Source organism: Panthera uncia, chromosome B1, assembly GCF_023721935.1.
Source record: "Panthera uncia isolate 11264 chromosome B1, Puncia_PCG_1.0, whole genome shotgun sequence".
Classification (NCBI taxonomy): domain Eukaryota; kingdom Metazoa; phylum Chordata; class Mammalia; order Carnivora; family Felidae; genus Panthera; species Panthera uncia.
The window spans coordinates 124,398,748-124,418,283 of NC_064811.1; the positions used below are offsets into that span (position 1 = coordinate 124,398,748).

At 35.7% G+C, this 19,536-nt stretch overlaps 1 protein-coding gene across 11 annotated transcripts in view; it reads right to left on the minus strand.

Annotated features, from left to right (window-relative positions):
* IQCM (IQ motif containing M) overlaps positions 1 to 19,536 on the minus strand; it is a 649,001-nt gene that overhangs the window by 377,868 nt on the left and 251,597 nt on the right. For 7 of the 11 annotated variants that reach the window (XM_049632280.1, XM_049632276.1, XM_049632278.1 and 4 more), the window contains exon 11: positions 1,047 to 1,191. The exons of the other annotated variants lie outside the window; for them this stretch is intronic. In XM_049632280.1, the coding sequence (XP_049488237.1) occupies positions 1,047 to 1,191 (145 nt within the window). The remainder of the gene's footprint in view (positions 1 to 1,046; positions 1,192 to 19,536) is intronic. 11 annotated transcript variants of the gene reach the window in all.

The following is a 19,536-nucleotide window of genomic DNA, read 5'->3' on the forward strand; positions in this document are numbered from 1 at the left end:
AGGATCTCTTTTGCATTGTTGGTGGGAATGCAAGCTGGTGCAGCCACTCTGGAAAACAGAATGAGGTTCCTCAAAAAACTAAAAATAGAACTACCCTACAACTCAGCAATTGCACTACTAGGCATTTATCCAAGGGATACAGGTGTGCTGTTTTGAAGGGACACATGCACCCCCATGTTTATAGCAGCACTATCAACAATAGCCAAAGTATGGAAAGAGCCCAAATGTCCATTGATGAATGAATGGATAAAGAAGATGTGTTATACATATACAATGGAGTATTACTCATCAATCAAAAAGAATGAAATTTTGCCATTGGCAATTACGTGGATGGAACTGGAGGGTATTATGCTAAGTGAAATTAGTCAGAGAAAGACAAAAATCATATGACTTCACTTATATGAGGACTGTAAGAGACAAACCAGATGAACATAAGGGAAGGGAAACAAAAATAATATAAAATCAGGGAGGGGGACAAAACAGAAAAGACTCATAAATATGGAGAACAAACTGACAGTTACTGGAGGGGTTGTGGGAGGGGGAATGGGCTAAATGGGTAAGGGGCACTAAGGAATCTACTCCTGAAATCATTGTTGCACTATATGCTAACTAATTTGGATGTAAATTTTAAAAAATAAAAAAATAAAATTAAAAAAGAAGATCTACAAAGTTGACTAATAAAGAGAAAAGTCCTAATATGTATTGAGAACTTATATTCCCAAGCACTATTCTTGGCCTTTTGTACCTATTTATGATTTAATCATCTTGACTTCTTTGTGAGATAACTGTTATAACTCACTAGATAAATTGTTTGAAGGGAGAATTGGAGACATTAAATGATGTGCCTAATAAATTAAAAAAATAAAAATAGAAAATTTAAAAAAATTAAAAACTTAAAAAATAAATAAAATGCAAATAGCTTTCAGCAATATAAAACATGGTTTTCCTTTGGTGTCTATGGGTAATTATATGTAAATTATGTATAAAACCTCAATATTTAAATGAATTCCAAATTTAAAATAAAATCAGAAATGACTATCACTTACATTTTTTTCTGTCCATCCATTCCTCCAGCTCTACAAAGTTTATAACTTGTCTTGTCCTCCACAGACCAAGTCGATATTTAACACGATGGATTAGTCTATGATACATGTTTATAACTGCTCTCAAATTTGGTCCATGATGCAAAGCCTATAAAACAGCAATATGGACAGTAAAGCCCCATATTTACATATTTCTTTTATGTGTATTTAATCTGAATTTGCCCTTTTCATTTCATCTATTTCACCCAGTTTCTTAAATTATGAATGTATTTGTTAATGTTTATTCTGTAGGTTGGTTAAACACATGCACTGTTGAATGAGATAATCTCTTTCGAGTGCAGAGAGCTTCATCATAAACTGTTTTGTCATCAGATACCCGTAATTCCCATATCATAGAGTTTTCAATGATGGATACTTTCATGAAAGCTTCCTAGGTTGACATCCAGATTTCTATATATGTAACCCACTTGGCCAGAATAAAAAAAGTTTTAAGGCAGTTTCTGTAATGGTGATTCTTGCCTAAGCTATTCACTAGGGGTGGGTGCTCAAATTCTCGTTCATTTTCTTTCTTTTGAAAATTGTATGTTTGTATCTTTTACTTATTTTTTACTATAGTTTTTCATGTCTTTAAAACTCTGTTAAATAAATTAATCATTTTCAACATATGTGCAAGTTTTGTTCTTTCAATTTACCTTTTAACTGTGACTATATTTTCTATATATACATTTTCTATATTCTACTACAATAAATTTGAAAAATTAAAGTATAAAAACCAATCTATTTCAGATTTCTTCTTTTCTAAGTAGTTTCATTTTATTTAACAATTCAATTATTTTTACTGGTTTACATTTTCTAGCTCATTAATTTCTCTATCTTTATTAATTCCTTTTTTAAGGATTATTTTCCTGTGCTTGACTTCTTAAATTATAAATCTTTTTTTTTATTTTTTTTTAATGTTTATTTATTTTTGAGACAGAGAGGGACAGAGCATGAATGGGGGAGAGTCAGAGAGAGGGATACACAGAATCTGAAACAGGGTCCAGGCTCTGAGTTGTCAGCACAGAGCCCAACGCGGGGCTCGAACTCACAGACAGCGAGATCATGACCTGAGCTGAAGTCGCCCACTTAACTGACTGAGCCACCCAGGTGCCCCTTGACTTCTTAAATTAAAGACATCTATTTTCATTACTTTTTTTTAGAATGTGTTTAAGCCCATGAATTTTTCTCTGAGTCATCTTTCCTTTGATGTGCTTTGTATACCGTTTTACAAGTGAAAAAACTGAAGCAAAAAAAAAAAAAATCTTTAAGTTTTCCAGTTATTGGGTGGTTTTCTGCAATAGCTATTAAGTTAGTAAGTTGCAGAACTGGTCTTGAACCCAAAACTAGGACACTTCAGAGCCCATACTTTTTATTATACACTATATTCCTCTTAATTTACTTGAATTTAGTATTTTTCGTACATTCTGTGAATTTTTGTTTTGGTTTCTTTCCTAAAACATTTCTTTCAACATTTAATAACATTTCCCAATGTTTATTTTTAATCTGCCGTTTATTCAACAGGCTGTCACTTTATTTTAAAAAAATAAATGAATTGGTCACACTTGTGGAGCATTCCCTACCATATGAATTTTAGTGGAAGGCAGAACAAACCTCCCACAATTTGAAGCCACACATCAGATACTAATGACCAAAGCCTCCTCTGTTAAAGCTTTGTTCATTATCCACATCAACACCAGATTTTGAATCGAAACTCGTGATGGTTTAGATGCAAAACACTGGTATATCCATTTGCGTGGTAGAGTGTGGCAGCAATATCCATTTTTCAAGGGCAGCATTTGTGGAGGTAGGAATACCCAGGATTGGGTGTCTGGATTAGATTCCTTCTATGTAGGATGTAGTTGGAGTTCTGAGAGCTATCTAACCTTCAAAATCCCTTCATGTTTCTAAACTTAGTTCTCCAGACCTCTGCCCAGTATTCTCCTCAATATCTCTCTGCTTAAATCTGTTAGCAGGTTTCTTTTGCTTATAATTAAGAATCAAGCAATGTTTTCATTGTGCCCTTAGAGCATGAGCCAAAAGGATCCTGGTTGCAGTGTGTCTCTTAGACGGATGATGACATTTGCTAAGAGAGCAGGAGCACTGGGCAGCTATCAGACCCAACTGGAGTGTGTTTCCCTCCAAATTTAATAGAGCCTCTTTGGGGACACAACCCAACTTGTGGGGGACTCCTCAGATCTAAGGCATTCAGAAGGTTACCTAGGTTTTTATGTTTAACAATTTGGGTCAGATCTGCATGGTTCATCTGCATGGTTCATCTGCATGGTTCTGCATGGAAAATAATCCATGCATCTGCAACCATGTCCATCTGCATGGTTCTTATTACAATGTGTCTCTCTCCCAGTCCTCTGCATGGGAATATGCCTCTGCTATGGTGCTATGTACATCTCAGTTAATAAATCTTTTACCAATTTCTAAACATTTCTCAAGATAGAATCTATCAGAAAAATGTACAAATTGATATTTACAAAAACAATATTGGAATCTAAAAGACACACTGCAAATTAGTAATTATAGTTTTCCAATTCATGCTAACTTAAAAGGTAAACGTATCATACTTATGACACATCAACATTTAAATTTTTTCCAGTATGCACTTTCAGTCTGCCTTTTGTTTGATATAGTCATCTCTCTTTTTAAAAAAAAAGTAATAGGGGTGCCTGGGTGTCTCAGTCTGTTAAGTGTCCAACTTTGGCTCAGGTTATGATCTCACTGCTCCTGAGTTTGAGCCCTGTGTTGGGCTCTGTGCTGACATCTCAGAGCCAGGAGCCTGCTTCAGATTCTGTCTCCATCTCTCTGCCCCTCCCCTGCTCACTCTCTGTTTCTGTCTCTTTCTCTCTCTCTCTCTCTCTCAAATATAAAATAAAACATTAAGAAAAATTTTTTGAAGTAAGGAATGGATTCCTTGCTTGGATAATTCCACTACCATATGACACTTACTAGGGCTTAATTTCTTTGATTACTAGCAGGAGTTCTCTCTTTTCATATTTATTTGCCATTTATACTTCTACAGAGAAGCTATTATTATGGTATATTTCTTATCAGTTTGTAAGAGATCTTTACATGTGGAGTTTTTTTTAAACACTTGCGAAATATTACATCAAATGTTTTACTACAGATTGACTTTCTAACTTTTAAAAAATGATGTTTATTGTGTACTCCATTGGAGTACTACGTGGCAATGAGAAAGAATGAAATATGGCCCTTTGTAGCAACATGGATGGAACTGGAGAGTGTTATGCTAAGTGAAGTAAGCCATACAGAGAAAGACAGATACCATATGGTTTCACTCTTATGTGGATCCTGAGAAACTAACAGAAACCCATGGGGGAGGGGAAGGAAAAAAAAAAAAAGAGGTTAGAGTGGAAGAGAGCCAAAGCATAAGAGACTCTTAAAAACTGAGAACAAACTGAGGGTTGATGGGGGGTGGGAGGGAGGGGAGGGTGGGTGATGGGTATTGAGGAGGGCACCTTTTGGGATGAGCACTGGGTGTTGTATGGAAACCAATTTGACAATAAACTTCATATATTGAAATAAATAAATAAATAAATAAATAAACAAACAAACAAACAAACATTAAAAAAATAAAAAATAAAAAAAAGAAACCAATTTGACAATAAACTTCATATATTGAAAAAAAATGTTTAAAAATAAAAGCAGGTAACTTAACCACGTATATTAACTGAAGTGTAACCTTGTTTAAACACTTACATTGGACATTATCTAAAAGGTTCTTTATACAAAAACCTTATTAAAACTAAGCAGGAAAAGATTTTTAAACTTAAACTAAACCAAATGAAATAAAAAATGAGTATTTTGAGTTGTTATCTTAAACACATATACATAGACACACACAAGTATACAAGCCATAAATAATGTTAACTATGATTTTTGTATTCACTTCCCCATCCACTAAAGAATTAGTGAAGCCCTTAGCCACACCCATGTAGCTAAAGCAAATGTCTCTCCCCTGGGCTTGGTTCTTCTCTTTTTAGGCCTCTTCTCTATAACACCTGCTGTTGTCATCCGCTCTGATCTTGGTCAGAATGATTATTATATACCTGAAGTACATGGTTAATCCTTCTATCTCTAATTGCTTAGTATAAAGACTGTGAGTACACATTCTTAGTCAACTGTATCACTGAATCTTGTTTTCCTCCCACACGCCTCTGCAAAACGTAGCAGCTTCTGATTGCCACACAATTGGTGTCCCTTTATATGAATATAGCATCTCTCTGCATCATTCCCCTGATATGATCACATCCCAATTGGCTTTACAGTATTAGAAGGTAGTTTTAATCTAAATTTGGCTTTTGACCGGACACTCCAATGTCTATGTTGAGCCTGATCTAAGAAAAGACTCCACCATTTTGCAATGATTGCTGAATACTGCTGTTACCAAAATGGTCTAATGTTTTAAAGGGTCTGTAGCCAGACAGGCTTCAGTTTTATGCTCAAAATTCAAATATGCCAGTGGCTGGATGTGTAACTTTAGACAAATTTTGTTAACTCTCTGTGCCTTACTTTTCATAGCTAGTAAAGATAATTATGCAACTTAGAGGGATGGTATCACTTCAATTCTTGATCCCCAACCTCACCTGGCCTGAAAATTCACCCATGTTTTCCTAGGCATCTCTCTTTTTTGTCATTTTCTATAGAAATTCAATCTCCTCAAACATTCAAACTCACTCATTTAGAATGAGAGCATTCTAAATGCTCTCAGCAAATGACCTTGTCCCTTACTTCACCAAGGAGAAAACATTAGATTATTGCTATCTCAACTTCCTATCACCAAATCTAAACACTCAGCAATACCGTTTGGTCCTACAATACAGAAATATGTCTCTCTTACCTAAGGCTAATCCTGTCAGGTGTCTTAAAAACACACCCTTTCCAATATTCTTAGCCTTTTAATATGGATTATCCTCATCTCTCATATCATCAACCTTCTCCTCTTACTAGCTTTTTCAATAAGCATTTAAATGTACTTAAGTATTTTCCATCTTAACCTTTCTTTCCCTAAACCTCATAGTGTCTCATCTTTATCTACTCTAGATATTTTCACTTCCTTGATTTCACTTCCTTGCTTCCTTGCAAAATTTTTGTCTCAGGGAGTTACATTATAATGGAAGGAACAGTAATCCAGTAAATAAATATCTATGTGTTGGGTGGCAATAAGTGGTTTGAAAAACAATAAAGTCTTTTAAATGGAATAGGGAGTGACCAACATCACATCTACTGAAACTTGCCAGGGTGATCCATGAACTAACTATTGTAAAGACAGGAAATTCTCTCTAGACCTTCATTCCTAGCAGCATTTGAGACTAGCTACCCTGCTTTCTTTCTTAGACTGCCTCTGAACTTCCTTGATCTAGCATATTCTGGTTTTGTTCTTACCCCTCTGGCTAATGCTTTACTGTTACTGGATTTTTCATCATCTGCCTTCCTCCTGAACAGTGTGCTTTCTCACTCTTACCCTTTAACTGCTTTTCTCCTTACTCTATATATTCTCCCCAGACAATACATCAATTCCCGTGGCTCCAGTTAGTATCACTAATAATAATCTCAAATCTCTGGATGGGGGCAGAGTACAGGAAGTTATCCTTGGTCAGGGAGCTAAATAAAAATATTTACAAATGTTTTTTTTTTCAAATTTCTCATCTTCTGATCCAGATATTCTATTATAATCCTCTATCATATTGAAAATAACTTATTTTAATTTATATATTTATTTTAACTAATTTAATTAATTAATTAACTAATTAGGGACCTAATATGTGCCAGGAATGTTCTAGACTTTGTGAACAGATTAATAAACAGAAAAGGCAAAATTTTTGTCTCAGGGAGTTACATTATAATGGAAGGAACAGTAATCCAGTAAATAAATATCTATGTGTTGGGTGGCAATAAGTGGTTTGAAAAACAATTAAGTCTTTTAAATGGAATAGGGAGTGACCAGACTGGACGTTAGTTTTTGGGTAGTATCGGGCAGTCTTTTTGATAATTAACACAGGTTAATTAGCACAGACATGAATGAAGAGAGCCATCTAGTCACCTGGGTAAAGAGCTTTCTCGGAGACAACATGAGAATCATTGCTAAATGGAGCTACTTTCATGAGTGGGAAGGTTTTATCATCTTCCTCAAGTGTGTTAAGGTGGAAAAAAATTTAAGAACTACTGATGAATTCTAAATGTTTCCTTATGGGCCAATCTTCCTTCTGAGTTTTGGACCCATATATTCAACTTCTTCCCAGACATCTCAAAGATTTCCCACAGGTAGTTCAAAGTCAGTGTTAAAACTTGGACTCTCCTTTCCTTTATGCCCCACTCCTACCTGCTCTTCCTCTTAACTTCTGTATTTCACAATCATCCACTGGGTTGCCCAAGACAAAAACCACAAAAACTGAGGAACTGTTCTTGACTCCTCCCTCTCCCTTACCTTCAAGTCCATTTAAACCCAATGTCCTATCTTTGCTCCATCTCTCCATCCCTAACTCAAGCCACCATTATCACACACTGAATTATTGACAAAGTATATTAGTTGTCCTCTCTTCCTCTTCCCCAATTCACTACCCAGAGACAGTAATTTTTCTAAAAGGCAAATCTGTTAATATCACTGATTTCCTTTAAAGTCATCCATTCCCATATACTAAATAAAAGCATAAAGTCCTTAGCCTGATTTTTAAGAAAATGCGTAATCTAACTGCTATCTCAGTGTCATCTACTGCCACTGTCCTCCCAACCAACCCCTAGCCCCTCAATGTTCTATCTCCCCTAAGGCCATTGATATTGTCTTTCCCTGTGCCTACAACACTCTGGGCCTCTCAGATGACCTGACAAAACATAACTTCCCCTCATTTTCCAGATCTCAATGTATAGGCACTATCCAACCCCTACACCAGACACAGCCTTTTGGATTAAATGGCCTTTCTAATTTCTCTATTAGTACCCAATACTTCTTTTAGTTATCTGCATATATCTCTGGACTATATGCTCTATGATATCACACACCAGGCAAGAAATTGGATCCAGTAGTAACTGTTATTACTTTTTTTAAGTAATCTTGAATAAAGAACACAGTTCCCCTGGTGTCTGGGAGCTAGCAAACTTACGTAATAAAACTTTTCTGATCCATGTCGCCTATGCCATAGGGCCTATGTATGGGCTTAAGGATTTTCTTATTGTTTCTGTTTTGTGTTTTGAGATAATGAGAGAAAATCTATAATCTATTGAACTTTCAAAGGATTCTATAACCTCCAAAAGGTTAAAAACCACTGGCCTATGTATGGAGTATTGCTATCATAACCTTAAGCCTCAGATTTTCCAGAAGTATCCCAAGTTTATTTATTCAACAAATATTTATTCAAAAATAACAAATATTTATTCAAAATTCAATTTGAACACTTTCTTATTGCAACCATCAGCTTTTCAAGTGCCCTAGGATTTCAGTATGTTTGGCAAATAGCAAATGAATATTATCAATTTAAGCCTAAAATTTAAAAATTTAAATTATAAATATTCATAGAAAAATATTAAAATTAAGTAAAATCTTAGAGGCATTATGCTCAGAAAAATACTGTTTTTGTATCTTTATAGGTTTTTTTTAAAGATCATTATTAATTATTCCAAAACACATGCAAACAACACAGAGTTTTTAAAAGGAAAAGGACACTTTCAATGGTGGAAACAATTCTGGTACTTAAATGCAGCAACCTCTGTGGTACCCTTATGACTGATCTAATTCAATGTTGCTTCATTATTTCTAAATAAACCCAAGCTGAAGCATTTCACAGGAAATGGTGGAAATTGTACATTCTCTTGAGGTATCGTAAAGTGACATTCTCATAGACACTTTCCACGGCTACAAGATCTGAAGCAGTAGCCAAACAATATGACCATGGAAGTCTTCCAGCGCAGGGATTGCCATGGTGCTGACAATTATCCAGTGATTTGCTGCACAGCCTCCAGGGCAGAAACTCTATCAAGAATTCCCCCAACTGCAACCCTGTACACAGGCACAGTCCTGGAACCTGACGATGTGTGCATTACAGGCCTGATGCACTAGCTGTTCAACAGCAGGCAAGACAACATTCACCATATAAACAGAGCAGTCATCCAACATACAAAGCACCATATGAGTGATATAATAAAAAAGAAAATCAGTGATTGTAACAAATTTTATAACCAAGTCAAAGTCAACAGTCTAGTTTAAACTGGCTCCAACCCATTAAAAGTGCTTCCCATTCTTTCCATTTCAAATTCTACCTCTACATAGAAATTCAGCATTTTCCTTGTCTCTCCTTTTCACCATTCTCTTGGGCCCATTCTTGCTCTCTAAGTTTACTAAGACTCATTTCTCTACCAGAGGTGATGGATGACTCTATAATTCACTCTAACGCAAGAAATTCTATAATTAAATCATAATATAAATACATAATCATATATGTGATATATAACCATATGATATATGTTATATATTATGTACTTATATATATGTGTGTGTGTGTATATATATATATATACACATATGCATATACATTATTTCTCTCTACATATAAATATGAATCATTGGGAGTGTCCTGATAAATTTCTATAACTATATTTTGTTGAATTAATTCATCCATTCAATACATATTTACTGAATACTTACCATGTACTAATCACTATTCTAGGCATTCAAACACAGTAGCAAACAAAACAGAAACAATGTAAACATATACAAAAAACTAAACAAACAAGAAAAAAAGCAGATAATAAGTGCAAATAGTTAATATAATAGAGAGTGTATATTACATGTCAAAATAGTGTAGTGCTATAAATATAAAAATAAAGGGTATATTCTTCCAAATAGGTCACATATTTGTATTGCTTATGACAGACATGTATATAAAGGTCACAATATAGATAGCTGAGCACAAGAATGACCAAAAGGATAGAGAGATAATTACTGCTTAACGGACCTGAGACACTGTCTAAGCACATATATGCAAGGAAGATCTTGAAAGATGAGTTGGAGTTTATCAGAAGATTAGAAAGGAAGAGTATTCCATCTGAAGAGAACAGCATAAAAACATAAGATATAGGGGCGCCTGGGTGGCTTGGTCGGTTAAGCGTCCAACTTCGGCTCAGGTCATGATCTCATGGTCCGTGAGTTCGAGCCCCATGTCGGGCTCTGTGCTGACCGCTCAGAGCCTGGAGCCTGTTTCAGATTCTGTGTCTCCCTCTCTCTCTGCCCCTCCCCTGTTCATGCTCTGTCTCTCTCTGTCTCAAAACTAAATAAACGTTAAAAAAAAATTTTAAAAAAACATAAGATATAATAGGAAACAATCAGGGAATTAAAGAATTTGGGCTTTGCTAGAGCACATGGCATTAGTGAGGAATTCTCATGTGAGGAAGATGGACAGCAGGCAAGTGCCAGACCAGGCAGGTAATGTGTACCATGTTATGTTAGAGAATTTATGCTTTCTCTTATAAGCAATATAGGCCATTAAAAGATGATAAGAAATGGCATAAGGTAATCTGTGTGAAATTTCTATAATTTTATATGACAGATTGGGGGGTAAGTAGAAAAGAGGATAAATAGGAGATAACTGTAGTTCTCCATGTGAGAGTTAGTAACTAGAAGCTCTGGCAAGAAACAAAGAGAGGAAGAGCAACACAAGAAATATTATGCATGTGATAATCAATTAAATATGGAAGTGAGCGAGTTGAAAGTATAAAAAACTCCAGGTATAGCTTGGTGGGTGGTGGAATGGTTCATCAGTATAGGTAGTACGGGGTGGGGGTTGGGGGGGTCCAAGATAGGGCATAGGAAAATCCTGAACTCTTCTCTTCCCACAAGCACACCAAACCTGCAGCTATGTATGGAACTATTCCCTCTAAAAAAGAACTGAAAACTAGCAGAACTATTCCTCTATAACAAAGGATTAAAGGTCCACATCCAGATGGGTAGGAAAACCAACAGGGTTTGCATCCAAGGAATACAAAGGGCTGTAGGAAACCAAGATTCTCTTATTGAAAGGCTCACCTGCAGTCTCACTCATGTTGGGACCTACCACAAAAGCAGCAGTTTGAAAAGCACCTAGACTACAGGTGAAGGAGATTCACTTGCTAATCTTAAAGGATTTGTTGAAGGGGCAGGGGACAGCTGGGACTCTCTGCAGAGATGGAGGCACTGGCAGCTGTCAGTTTTGCACTCTCTCCCCACCCCGCTAGCACAGGAGAGTATGTACAGACTCAGTGCCATCCTGCTGCCTTGCTAAGGCTGGTGGGGGTAATGGCGGTGGCCCCCTGCCTTCACTGGCTGGGGCCCATGAGCGTGAGCAGTCACAACATTCTCCCAGTCCCTTGCTAAAGACTGTGAGCATGGGTGGTTGCAGCCCTGCTCCACTCCCTAGCTGGGGCCAACAAGTGCAAGTGATCATGACATTCTCCCACTCCCGTGCTAAAACCAGCATTAAATTTAAGACTGAAATCGTACCAAGCATGAACACTGAATAGTATGAAACTAGAAATTAATTACAAGGAGAAAAGAAAACTCACAAATATGCGGAGATTAAACAGCATACTACTAAACAACCACAGAGTTAACAAAGAAATCAGAGAAATTTTTAAAATACCAAGAGACAAAGGGAAACGGATATATGACATACCAAAATCTATGGGATGCAGCAAGTATTTCTAAGAGGCAATTCATAGCAGTACAGGCCTACCTCAACAAAAACCAAAAACAAAAAAACAAAACAAGACAACACAAAAAAACAAGAAAAATCTCAAATAAACTATTTAATTTTGCACCTAAAGGAATAAAAGAAGAAAAAGTGAAGTCTAAAGTTAGTAGAAAGAAGGAAATAATAAAGATCAGAGCAGATATAAGTAAAATAGATACTAAAAAGATAATATAAAAGATCAATAAAAGAGCTGGTTCTTTAAAAAGATAAACAAAAATTGACAAACATTTAGCTAGACTTACCATGAGGAAAAAAAAAGAAAACTCAAATAAAATCAGAAATGAAAAAACTTACAACTGATACCACAAAAAATACCAAGAATAAGACTATTGTGAATAATTATATGCCAACAAACTGGACAAACTAGAAGAAGTGGATAAATTCCTACAAACATACAATCTTTCAAGAGTGAATCAGAAAATATGAATATATCAGTTAATAGTGAGGATATTGAATTAGTAGTCAAAAACCTCCCAAAAAACAAAAGTCCAAGACTAGATAGCTTTACTGGTGAATTCTACCAAACATTCAGAGAAGATTTAATACCTACACTTCTCAAACTCTTCCAGAAAATTAAAGGAATGAACACTTTCAAACTCACTTTATGAAATGAGTACTACCCTGATGCCAAAACCAGAGAAGGTAAAGAAAGAAGAAAAGAAAAGGAAAGAAAAGGAAAGAAAAGAAAAGAAAAGAGAAGAGAAGAAAAAAGAGGAGAAGAGAAGAGAAAAGAGAGAGAGAAAGAAAGAAAGAAAGAAAGAAAGAAAGGAAGAAAGAAAGGAAGAAAGAAAGGAAGAAAAGAGAAATCACAGGCCACTGTCCCTAAAGAACATAAATGCCAAAATTCTCAAAATATTAGCACTGAATTCAACAATACATTAAGATGATCATATACCATGATCAAGTGAAATTTATTCCAGGGATACAAGAATGTTTCAACACCCATAAATCAATCAACCTGTTGCACTACATTAACAAAATGAAGGATAAAATTCATATGATCATCTCAGTAGATGTAGAAGCATTTGATAACATTCAATGTCCATTTATGATAAAAAAAACTCTCAGTAAAGTGGGTATAAAGGGTCCATACCTCAACATAATAAGAAGGTCATATATAACAAACCTATAGCTAAAATATGCTTAACAGTGAAAAGCTAAAAGCTTTCCTGGAAGATCAGGAACAGGGAAAGAGGCCCACTCTCACCACTTTTATTCAACACTGTATCAGAAGTCCTAGTCATGGCAATTAGGGGAAAGAAAAAAAAAAAGGAAATAAAAGGCTTGCAAATTGGAAAAGAAGAAGTAAAATCGTTACCATTTGCAGATGACATATATGGAAAACCATTGGGGCACCTGGGTGGCTTAGTCCATTGTGTCCAACTTCAGCTCAGGTCATGATCTCATGGTTTGTGAGTTCAAGCCCTGCACTGGGCTTTGAGCTGACAGCTCAGAGCCTGGAGTCTGCTTCAGAGTCTGTCTCCCTCTCTCTCTGCCCTTCCCCCTGGTTGTGCTTTCTCTCATTCAAAAATAAACATTAAAATTTTTTTTAAAAAGAAAATAAAAACATAAAGACTCTACCAAAATACTATTAGATTTAATAAATGAATTCAGTAAAGTTGCAGGCTACAAAATCAATATATAGAAATATGTTGTTTTTCTTTATAGTTATAACAAGCTATCAGAAAAAGAAATTAAGAAACTAATCTTATTTCTAAGTACATCCGAGAGAATAAAATACCTAGAAATAATCCTTTTTTCCCAAGATTTTATTTAAATTAGTTAGTTAACATAGTGTAGTACTGGTTTCAGGAATGGAATTTAGTGATTAATCACTTACATATAACAGCCAGTGCTCATCACAACAAGTGCCCTTCTTAATGCCCATCACCCATTTAGGCCATCCCTCCCACACACACACACATTTCCCCCCAGCAACCCTTAGTTTGTTCTCCATAGTTAAGAGTCTCTTATGGTTTGACTCCCTCTATGTTTTTATTTTATTTTACTTTTCCTTCCCTTCCCCTATGTTTATCTGTTCTGCTTCTTAAATTACATGTATGAGTGAAATCATATGGTATTTGTCTTTCTCTGACTGGCTTATTTCGCTTAGCATAATATACTCTAGTTTCATTAATGTCATTATAAATGGCAAGATTTCATTGTTTTTAATGGCTGAATAATACTCCATTGTATAGGGGCATCTGGCTGGCTCAGTCGGTTACGTGTCTGACTTCGGCTCAGGTCATGATCTCACAGTTCATGAGTTTGAGCCCCACGTCAGGCTCTGTGCTGACAGCTCAGAGCCTGGAGCCTACTTTAGATTCTGTGTCTCCTTCTCTCTCTGCTCTTCCCACGCTGTCACTCTCTGTCTCTCTCAAGAACAATTAAAAAAAAATTTTAAATACTCCATTGTATATATATACCATTTCCTCTTTATTCATTCATCAATCAATGGACATTTAGGCTCTTTCCACAGTTTGGCTATTGTTGATAGCCTCTTGGGTGCATGTGCCTCTTTGAATCAGCATTTTTGTATCCTTTGGGTAAATACCTAGTAGTATAACTGCTAGGTCATAGGGTAGTTCTATCTTTAACTTTCTAATGACCCTGCACACTGTTTTCCAGAGTGGCTACTCCAGTTTGTATTCCCACCAAAAGTGCAAGAGGGTTCTCCTTTCCCCTTTCTCCCACATCCTCACCAATATCTTTTGTTTCCTTAGTTGTTCATTTTAGCCATTTTGACAGGTGTGGGGTGGTATCTCATTGTGGTTTTGATTTGTATTTCCCTAATGTTGAGTGATGTTGAGCATTTGTTCATGTGTCTGTTCACCATTTGTGTGTCTTCTATGGAGAAGTATCTACTCGTGTCTTTTGCCCATTTCTTAACTGGATTATTTGGTTTTTGGGTGTTGAGTTTGATAAGTTCTTTATAGATTTTGGATATTAGCCCCTTATCTGGTATGTTATTTGCAAATATCTTCTCCCATTCTGCAGGCTGCCTTTTAGTTTTGTTGATTATTTTCTTTGCTGTGCAGAAGTGTCATTTTATCTTGGTGAGGTCCCAATAGTTCATGTTTGCTTTTGTTTCCCTTGCCTCTGGAGACGTGTCTAGTAAGAAGTTGTTATGGCTGACATCAAATAGGTTTCTGCCTGTGTTCTCCTCTAGGATTTTGATGGTTTCCTGTCTCACATTTAGGTCTTTCATCCATTTTGAATTTATTTTTGTGTATGGTATGAGAGAGTGGTCCAGTTTCATTCTTCTGCATGTCTCCAGTTTTCCCAACACTGTCTTTTTTCCACTGGATATTCTTTCCTGCTTTGTTTAAGATTAGTTGACCATATAGTTGTAGGTCCATTTCTGGGTACTCCATTCTGTTCCTTTGATGTATGTGTCTGTTTTTTGTGCCAGTAACATACTGTCTTGATGATTACAGCTTTGTAATACAGGTCAAAGTCTGGAATTGTAATCCCTCTCACTTTGCTTTCCTTTTTAAACATTACTTTGGTTATTCAGGGTCTTTCCTGGTTCCATACAAATTTTAGAACTCTTTGTTCTAGCTCTATGAAAATGCTGGTGATTTTGATAGGGATTGCACTGCATTTGTAGACTGCTTTGGGTAGTATAGAAATTTTAACAGTATTTGTTCTTCCAATTCATGAGTATGGAATGTTTTACCATTTCTTTATGTCTTCTTCAATATCTTTCATAAGTGTTCTATAGTTTTGTGAGTACAGATCTTTTACCTGTTTGGGTAGGTTTATTCCTAGTTATCTTATGGTTTCTGGTGCAGTTGTAAATAGGATAGATTCTTTGATTTCTCTTTCTGCTACTTCATTATTGTATATGGAAATGCAGCTGATTTATTTATATTAATTTTATATCCTGTGACTTGACTGAATTCATGTATCAGTTCTAGCAATTTTTTTGGTGGTGTTGTTTGCGTTTTCCACACAGAGTATCATGTCATCTGTAAAGTGAAAGTTTGACTTCCTTGCCAATTTGGATGCCTTTTATTTCTTTTTGTTACCTAACTGCTGAGGCTAGGACTTCCAGTACTATGTTGAACAACAGTGGTGAAACTGGACATCCCTATTGTGTTCCTGACCTTAGGGAAAAAGCTCTAGTTTTTCCCCATTAAGGATGATACTAGCCGTGGGTATTTCATGTATGGCCTTTATGATGTTCTATCTCTACTTTCTTGAGGGTTTTTATCAAGAAAGGATGCTGTATTTTGTCAAATGTTTTTTTCTGCATCTACTGAGAGGATCTTATGGTTCATACCTTTTACTTTATTAATGTGGAGTATCACATTGATTGACTTCTGAATATTAAAACACCACTGCAGCCCAGAAATAAATCCCACTTGATCACAGTTAATATGTCTTTTACTCTACTGTTGGATTCAATTTGCTAGTATCTTGTTGAGAATTTTTGCATTCATGTTCATCAGGAATATTGGTCTGTAATTCTCCTTTTTAGGATGGGTCTTTACTGGTTTTGGAATTAAGGTAATGCTGGCCTCATAGAATAAGTTTGGAGGTTTTCCTTCCATTTCTATTTTTTGGAACAGTTTCAAAAGAGTAAGTATTAGCTCTTCTTTAAATATTTGGTAATTCCCCCAGGAAACCATCTGGCACTGGACTCTTATCTGTTGGGAGACTTTTGGTTACTGATTCAATTTCTTTACTGGTTATAAGTCTGTTCAAATTTTCTATTTCTTCCTGTTTGAGTTTTGGTTTTATATGTTCCTAGGAATTTATCCATTTCTTCCAGATTTCACATATAAATAAGTTTAACCAAGGAAGTGAAATAACTGTACCTTGAAAAGTGTAAGACATTGATGAAAGAAACTGAAGATGACACAAATAAATGCAAATATATACTATGCTCATGGATTGTAAGAATTAATATTGTTTTTTTTTTAATTTTTTTTAACGTTTATTTATTTCTGAGACAGAGAGAGACAGAGCATGAACGGGGGAGGGTCAGAGAGAGAGAGGGAGACACAGAATCTGAAACAGGCTCCAGGCTCTGAGCAGTCAGCACAGAGCCCGACGCGGGGCTCGAACTCACAGACCGCGAGATCGTGACCTGAGCCGAAGTCGGAAGCTTAACCGACTGAGCCACCCAGGCGCCCCAGAATTAATATTGTTAAGATGTCCATAATACCCAAAGTAATCTACAAATTCATTATAATCCCTATCAAAATACAAGTAGCATTTTTCACAGAACTAGAACAAATAATCCTAAAATCTGTATGGAACACAAACAACTCTGTATAACCAAAACAATCCTGTGAAAGAAGAACAAAGTTGGAGGTATCATGCTCCAGGATTTCAAACTATGCTACAAAGCTTCACTGATCAAAACAAATACAAAGATCAAAAGAATAGAATAGGCAGCCCAGAAATAAACCCACTTACATGGTCAAGTAATCTATGATAATGGAGATAAGAATATACAATGAAAAAGGGGCGCCTGGGTGGCGCAGTCGGTTAAGCGTCCGACTTCAGCCAGGTCACGATCTCGCGGTCCGTGAGTTCGAGCCCCGCGTCAGGCTCTGGGCTGATGGCTCGGAGCCTGGAGCCTGTTTCCGATTCTGTGTCTCCCTCTCTCTCTGCCCCTCCCCCGTTCATGCTCTGTCTCTCTCTGTCCCAAAAATAAATAAAAACGTTGAAAAAAAAATTTTTTTTTAAATAAAAAAAGAATATACAATGAAAAAAAGACAGTCTCTTCAGTAAATGATGTTAACACTGAACAGCTACATGCAAAACAATGAAACTGGTTCAGTTTCTTACACCATAAACAAAAATAGATTCAAAATGTATTATTGACTTAAGTGAAACCTGAAAACATAAAATTCCTAGGTGAACACATAGGTAGTAAGCTCTTGAATATTGGTCTTAACAGTATTTTTTAGATCTGTCTCCTCAGACAATGACAACAAAAGCCAAAATAAACAAATGGGTCTACCTCAAACTAAAAAACTTCTTCACAGCAAAGGAAAAGATCAACAAAATGAAAAAGCAACATAATGAATTGGAGAAATTGTTTGCAAATGACATATCAGATAAGGGGTTAACACCCGAAATATATAAATAACTCACACAACTCAGTATAAAAAAATCCAATTAAAATATGATCAGAGAACCTGAATAGATATGTTCCCAAAGAAGACATACAGATGGCCAATAGGTACATGAAAAGATGCTCAACAGCACTCATCACCAGGGAAATACAAATCAAAACCACAATGAGATATCACCTCACACATGTCAGAATGGCTACTATCAAAAAGATAAGGAATAACAAGTATCAGTGAGGATGTGGAGAAAAGGGAACCCTTGTGCATTATTGGTAGGAATGTAAATTGGTATGGCTACTGTGGAAAATAGTATGGATGTTCCTCAAAAAATTAAAAACATAACTACTATACAATCCAACAATTCCACTGTTGGTATTTTTCAAAGAAAATTAAAATACTAATTCAAAGTTATATGCACCTGTCTGTTCATTGCAGCTCTATTTACAATAGCCAAGATATGGAAGCAACCTAAATGCCCATTAATAGATGTATATGTGTGTGCACACATACATACACACACACACACACACAATGGATTATTATTCAGATATAAAAAAGAATAAAATCTTGCCATTTTCAACAACACGGATGGACCTAAAGAGTATTATGCTATGTGAAATAAGTCAGTCAAAGAAAGGCAAATATTGTATGACCTCACTGATATATGGACTCTACTATAAAACAAATGAACAAACAAAACAAAGCATAAACCAGCTCATAGATACAAAGAATAAATTAATGGTTGCCAGAGGGGAGGAGTGCAAGCAGATGGACAAAATCGGTGAAGGGGATTAAGAGGTAAAACCTTCCAGTTATAAAATAAATAATACACAGAGATGTAACGTATAGCATAGGGAACACAGTCAATGATATTGTAACAACTTTGTATGGGGACAGATGATAACACTTACTGTGGTAAACTTTTCATAACTTATATAAATATTGCATCACTATGTGTACAACAGAAACTAATACAATGTCATACGTCAATGATTCTTCAATTTAAAAAAAGAATGAAATTTTGCCATTTGTGGTAACATGGATGGATAACATAGGAATTATGCTAAGTGAAGTAAGTCAGAGAAAGATAATACCATAGGATTTCACGTACATGTGAAATTTAAAACACAAATGAACAAACAAAATAAAAACAAAACCATAGATTAAGAGAAGAGAAGTGGTTGCCAGAGGAGAACTAGGGAGTAGATGAAACAGGTAAAGGAAGTGAGGTAAAAACTTCAAGTTATAAAATAAATAAGACATGGTGACTATAATATCTCACACTCAATAATATCATAGAGCACACTTGAAAGTTGCCAAGAGAATAAATCCTGAAAGTTAACTTCATATGGTGATGGATGGTACTAGGCTTATTGTGGTGATCATTTTGCAACGTAATCAAATACCAAATCATTATGCTGTACACCTGAAAGCACTATAATGTTATATGTCAACTATTCCTCAATAAAATTTAAAACAATAAAGGAAAGGAAGAGCTTTGTGAAGTATGAAAACAAATTCATTTAAGGCTATGTGAAGTTTGATTTAATTATGGACCTTTCGAGTGGGCAATTTAATGCCTGAATTTTGAGTTAGAGAGATAGGTCTCGATATGGC